The sequence below is a fragment of the Danio aesculapii genome, chromosome 19 (genome assembly GCF_903798145.1).
Source record: "Danio aesculapii chromosome 19, fDanAes4.1, whole genome shotgun sequence".
Taxonomy (NCBI): Eukaryota; Metazoa; Chordata; class Actinopteri; order Cypriniformes; family Danionidae; genus Danio; species Danio aesculapii.
Window position 1 is genome coordinate 10,692,356 of NC_079453.1, and position 7,101 is coordinate 10,699,456.

Genomic DNA, 7,101 nt, shown 5'->3' on the forward strand with positions numbered 1-7,101 from the left:
CCATACTTTCATGTTGTTTATGCCAAATTCTGACCCTACCATCCGAATGTTGCAGCAGAAATCAAGACTCATGAGACCAGGCAACATTTTTCCAATTTCCCAAATTTTTCCTATTGTCCAATTTTGGTGAGCCTGTGTGAACTGCAGTTCACAACTTCAGTTTCCTGTTCTTAGCTGACAGGACAGCACCCGGTGCGATCTTCTGGCGCTATAGCCGATCTGCCTCAAGGTTGGACGTGTTGCGTGTTCAGAGATGCTCTTCTGCATACCTCGGGTGTAATGAGTGGTTATTTGAGTTACAGTTGTCTTTCCATCAGCTGAAACCAATCTGGTAATTCTCCTGACCTCCGGCATCAACAAGGCATTTGCGCCTACAGAATTGCCGCTCACTGGATATTTTCTTTTTCAGACCATTCTCTGTAAACCCTAGAGATGGTTGTGCATGAAAATCCCAGCAGATCAGCGGTTTCTAAAATACTCAGACTAGCCCTCCTGGCACCAACAACCATGCCACGTTCAAAGTCACTTAAATCACCTTTTTTTCCCCATTCTGATGCTCGGTTTAAACTGCCCATGACCATGAAAGGCATTGAGTTGCTGCCATGTGATTGGCTGATTAGAAATAAGGTTAGGCAGTTAGACAGGTGTATCTAATAAAGTGGCTGGTGAGTGTAGATGTTTTAATTAAATCATTATTTATCATATAAAAGACAATTGTGAATTTAATTTGAAAATTTAAGGTTTTTTTTTAATTCTTTAAATAATTTAAAGTAATGTATTTTCAGTTCTTATTTTCTAAGTAAAACTAACTAAAAATGAGACTGCAATTAGTTTTAATATATTAGTTACAATACAAAACATTAACATTTTACAATGACTACATCCTATTCTTTTAAAGCAGTGGTGCTCAACCCTGTTCCTGGAGATCGACCCTGCAAAGTTCAGCTCCAACCCTGATCAAACACACCTGTACCAATTAATTAGGACCTGAACAGCACTTGATAGTTACAGGCAGGTGTGTTTGATATGGGTTGCAACGGAAATCAGCAGGAAGGTCGATCTCCAGGAACAGGGTTGGTCAAACAAGTGACAAGTGACATTATGATATTAATTTCTCAAATTGACCTATTTAAATTTATAATTAAAGAATATGCAGGAAAATCTTTTTTTCTTTAAAAATGTTTAGCAGCATTTAATGTCTTGCTGTTTAACCATTTAAGATCAATCATGTTTGCCAAAACAACACTAGAATAATTTCTGACTATACAAGATGTTAAATCAAGCTTCAACGTTTGAGAACATTTTCTTATATATACAGTATCAAATTGAAGACCAGTTAAACTTGTATTTTTCATTGCAATTTTTAATATCCTGATAAATGATGGAACTTGACAATTTGTACAAAAACTCAAGACGTCATCAGCCCAAACATTTTATTAAGAGTGAGAAAGAGAAACAGAGACACAGGGTTGGAGGGTGTTTTAAATCAGTTCTTCAGAGCCATTTCCCCATCTTCACTTTATAAGAATCAGCTGCTGTGACTGAATCTGGTCCGTCTCCTCCCTCGCTCTCTCTTTCTCGCTCTCTCCACGGAAGCGTCCAGAATACATCTTAATGCTGCTTCCTTCTGAAGGAACACCCTGGAGAAAGGAGATGAAGAGAGGAGAGGTCATTACCAAAAACAACAGCTAAGCTCATTAACAACAAAGCATGAATAACAGCCCACAATGCCCTCAAACATTTGGGAAGAAGCTCTGCACACTTGCACTTTTGAAATGCTTCAATTCTGTGCCTCCGGTATAAAATTTTAATTCAACACAAACAATGAACAGTTTTTGTCAATGTTGTCATGTGGTCACTGGTTAAAAATAATGCTCGGAGACTTATTTAATACGACTGATTCATATAGAAGAAAGCCAGATACTTATTGTTTTTCAATTGCAAAAAACAAAGAAACTTCTCATAAAAACCTACCTCAGTTCAGATTAGATAAATGAACTCAAATGAGACACTGAGATCTCCCTGCTGGTCACATGACCTTCACATTTTAAAAGAAATTAAATTCAACATTACATCAACATTCATTTATATATATATATATTTTTTTTTTATTTTTTTTAGTCAATATCATTCTAATTTACGATTCCTTTAATTAGTGTATGTTACAAAGTAATGGATGCTTTCAAAGCACTGTTCACGAAGCTTCAAACCTTTTCAAATGTTTTGTTTTGAATCAGCTGTTTTGGAGTGCGTATCAAATTGGCATGGTCAGGTGATTTAAGTAAACAGAACTTCATTGCGTCATCACTGTTTCAAAGCATTTCGAAAAATCAATAGTTCTTCGCTTGGTGGCAATCTGTGTAATACCATAAAATCCAATTGAACCACTGAACAGGTGTCATACTTTTTACCTGATCTCAGTTTGGTTTTATGAGACTGTATTGAGTTTTAATGAGATTGATATTAGTTTTTGGTGTCCTCGTGGCCTGTTTAGAACCGCCCTGCATGAAACAAACAATATATAAGTTCAATTCAATTCACCTTTATCTGTATAAAGGTGAATTGAACTGAACTTATATATTGTTTGTTTCATGCAGGGCGGTTCTAAACAGGCCACGAGGACACCTAAAAGGATTGAAAATTTTAAGAGAACATATTTAATATCATTAGATAAGCCAAGAGCATTTATAAATTCTACTTTCATTTTTAAGTTCACAATTTGCTTGAAAAAACCAATTGCAATCCAAGTTTTGGATGAGTTTGTGTTGCATTTACAGTTTTGACCTTTTTCAAATGCTTCATAACAGTGAATCATTTTTTGAAGCAATTGGTTCAATTGTTTTGAAGCTTTAAAAAGCTTAAGTTCCCCCATCACTACTCTTAATATCTCATCTTCACACGCTTGCGGTGGAAAATTCCTGAGATAAACAAGTAAACAAAATGAAAAAGTACTGCTCCTCCCTCTTCTTTTTAGCCACAATGACTTCTGTATTCAGCGAGTGTTGTGCTCAAGTCTGCATCTGATGCCTCCTTGATATTAAGAACACATCCAGGTCTTCCGTTGTTGCGTTCTTGTATATTAGAACTTGAATTTGATGACAACAAAGCAGGAAAACAAAGCAAGTTTGCTTAAAAACTCATTTTGAAAAATGGCCTTTGTCCTTATTAAAGAGCCCATATAATGGGTTTTTAAAAAATGCCCTTCCATGTAGTGTGTAACACAGCTCTAAGTGAAGTGAAATATCCAGCTAAGGCTTAAATCTGTAAGTGTACAGTTTAAAACAATTGATTCATTTATAAAAGAGTCGACTCATAGTGCTTCAAAAGAGTCGTCTTGATGACGAGTCATTAGGTGTTTTGTGATGACGCGCCTACGAAACAAGTAGTTGCTCGCGCAAAGCCGGGAGATTTGAAATCTGCGGCCCCGCCCACACACACACACACAGACAGACACCGGTCGAATGAAGTCACGCTGTGCAGATAGATATTATTGACAGTCTACCCAAAGATGGAACCTTAGCATTATAGAGTGGTTCTGGAAACTACATGCTTACAAAGAAGACTTCATCGGCCGTTTGTTAAAGGAAGGATCAGTAAAGACTGTCAGAACATGGATCATTAACTACTACTACAATATTATAAATAAGCATAAATATTGTACACTCCTTAACAGAAAACATGCTAAATCATAAAAGCAGCACCACAATGACCTAAACAGTCCAACTGAACAATGCTGAACATATACAACAGACATCCTCAAATATTTGAAGGACATCATAGAGATTATTATTAATTTCAGATCTATTAAATCAATGAATTGACTGAATTATATAAACAATAATATTATGCACAACAAAATGAATGAATCCCTGTAATCACAAATCAAAATCAGGGTGATCATCATCAATGATTTGGTTTAAAAAAAATTAAAAATTACTTCACAAAAATGCCTGCAAATGGTGCCATACCCAATATGTGAATGCATGATCATTTTAATTGGTCATTATCTGAAGCCAGAAGCAAAATATTGTTTGCAGCAGCTAATGAATGTTGTCTGTGCTATGAATAAGTGTTTATCTGTGGCAATGGCGTCACAGATTCTCTAGCATCACAGACAAAACTCAGTGTAAATAAAGTCGCATTAACCGTTAAATGGCACTAATAAATCATAGTAATTTAAGATACACACTAAATTTCAGTGAGTCAGCCAACTAAAGCCCAATTAAATTTACATTTTAACGTAAAAAATGCCTTGTAAGCCATTTAAATTGTGCATAATTTTGAGATTTCTACAATATAAACAACTGAATTTAATTAAGGCTTTTATAAATGTAGTATTTCTAATTGCAGTTTTATGGTGGTTATGTACTTTAACATCTGTATTACAAATGATACATTTAGCAGTATTGTAAAAATAATTTAGCTACATAATTTAGCACAAGCTCATTCTTTGTAGAGTTTGCACCTCTACTATTTACCATGCTGTACTGTATAATAAAATGGACCACAAGCATACTTGACTTACTAAAAAATAACAAATATAATTTTTGGAAACCACAGAACCAATTATATTTGTGTGGCAATTCACATGAGTTACGCGTCACAGGTCAGAAAATAACTACATTTGCACAAATCCTGAAATAATACATCTGATTATTATAGCTAATACTATTTCTAAGCTCAAACTAAAACTTACAGGCCTAGTTTCACAGACAGTGCTTAGACTGCCATGATTAAACCATAGACTTGATTAGGACATTTTTATTAATATATTTTTATAAAAGTAACTGAAAAAAAAAAATGCTGGTGCCCATTATGAGACAAAAGTAAAGGCACTGATATATTTGAAGATCAATCAGAGAAAGTTCATCTAGTTGAAAGAGCCAACACTTTCAGTTTAGTCTTAAACCATGTCTCTAAAACCAGGCGATAGCTTGATTTTTAAAGTGATAATCAAAAACAAAGTAGTCTATCCACTCAAAAACAAATATTTTTTCTGCTTGTTAAAACACAATTCTGGAGGAGCTACACAATTTTGTGGAGCTACTCTATTTTATGTTCAATCAACTTCAAATTGTAAAAAAAACATTAGGTTAACTTAATCGATTTGCATTGAGACAACATGATAGAACTGTTTGGAATCCAACATTTTTGCCTATACTCACCCTCAAGTCTGTATAAACCTTTAAGATTTTATTTCTTCCGTTGAACAAAAATATTTAGAATTTTGAAGAAAGCTATAAAAGTCAATGTTTACAAGTTTCTTCAAATATCTTTTCTGTTGAGGAAAACTCAAATCATTTTCGTGTATTCCTTCAATTAAGGTTTATAATTTGATTTCAAACATGTCTACATTCGAGTGAAAAGCCAAACGAACCTTCTGTGAGCCGAGCCTTGCCTCCGGTGGGCTGACACAGCACAGTCGAGCAACCAACACAAAGCACCACTGTCTGTGCGTGGCTGAACACCGTTGTGATCTTATAACATCCTAGAAAACAAAAGACACACATTATTAACACCATAAGGTCAATGCCAAATGAAAACACCAATACTGTCTACATACGAGGACGCAGACTCACCTGGACATTTGACATCCATGAAATAAGAGTTGGGGCTCTGTACGAGACGCTTCTTCTTGTGCCTCCTCCTCTCTTCTTCAGGGGTTGGGTGCAGCAAGTCTTTTGCGAGCTATTTACAAAAACAATTATATTAACATGAGTAAACTGCATTAAGTGTACAGCAACATTACTATAATAGGTAACATTTTATTTTGATGATCCGTTTGTTAAATTTACGTTACATTGCATCCACATGCCAACTAATTCTCGTTAGATTACAAGTAAACTGTTAGGTTGGGGTTAGTGCAAGTTGACATGTACTTGCAACGTTTCTTATAGTTAATTACACGTCTGTTTAGCCGCAGAATTAACAGATCTTAAGCAGACAGTCTACTAATACTCAATTGGACCATCAAATTAAAGTGGCGAGTTGCAAAAATTATGCAATGAGTACTCAACACAGACCGCATTGTTACCTAATACATGCTTATTAGATGGCCAAAAGTATCATCTAGGAGAGAATTTGATAGATTTTGAGGGGAAAAAAAAATATTTTGTGCAACTAGGACCTTTCCAGTGAAATTTTGAGAGCTGCATGGAGATGTTCTTAGCAAAATAGACCACTGTACCACTCGCGCGTAGGAATTCAATGTTTACCATCATCAACGTAATATTTTAATAATGTCAGACAACATAAACACATCAACACTTAAAAGTGCGTCACGTTAAAGCAAAACGTCCATGTTTTCTTCGATGCGCGCGGCCATCTTGATGGAGCGCGGACACACGCTTCCGAACCATTCAAGACTGAACGCTTGCTTTTACGTTAATCTTTTCATTCATGCGGTAAGGCGCGTATTGAAATCTGTATTACGGGTTTTTTCATGAACGCGCTTCAGTTTTTATGTCTTGATCATTTGTTATTAGTGAATATTGACTTGTTTTTTGTTCTCTGGTACTCACTGGCATGTTGGCGAAGATTAATCCGCTGCCAGAAAGGAAGTTCCAGGCGGAAGCAGACGAATATCATCGGACGAGCGCGGCGCCGACGGGAAGTGCGTCATCGGACGTAGAGCGCGGACATCTTGGTAGAGGCGGGTGAGGTCGGTAACGGTTCCTCACTTTGGTATAAAAATGGAAAAACAGTTTTTATTTGTAAATCTATTCTAACTTTTGGTTGGAGTTTTTACACGTAAATGCAATTTTTATAATCTAAATTTCGAAGCTTTCAATTAATTTCAGCTGTAAATACAACAGTGAGGAAAACACACCTCAGCCTAGCCTAACTTAACGTTACTTGTTTAAAGGATGCCCTAATAATTTGTTTATTTTATTTTATTTTATTGTTTTTATTTTAATTTGTTTGTTACTTTTGCTTTTTATTTACCCGTATGAAAATTAGCCGTGGTTTTATTACAAAAACACATTGGCTCTTAACTACGAATCAGCCATACTTTCAACCATGTTGTCTGAAGTACAAATATGATTATACAAATGGTAAACAGTGTTGGGTAAGTTACTTTAAAAAGTAAGATTACAAATT

The 7,101-nt window shown here is 35.5% G+C and overlaps 1 protein-coding gene across 1 annotated transcript; it reads right to left on the minus strand.

Annotated features, from left to right (window-relative positions):
- Positions 1-1,419: 1,419 nt before the first annotated feature.
- On the minus strand, positions 1,420-6,582 carry rps27.1 (ribosomal protein S27, isoform 1). Its single transcript, XM_056480392.1, has 4 exons — positions 6,522-6,582; positions 5,580-5,688; positions 5,378-5,488; positions 1,420-1,640 (listed from the first exon to the last, which is right to left on the minus strand). The coding sequence occupies exons 1-4, from the start codon at positions 6,525-6,527 to the stop codon at positions 1,612-1,614; spliced, it is 255 nt and encodes an 84-aa protein (XP_056336367.1). The 5' UTR covers positions 6,528-6,582; the 3' UTR covers positions 1,420-1,611.
- Positions 6,583-7,101: the final 519 nt, after the last annotated feature.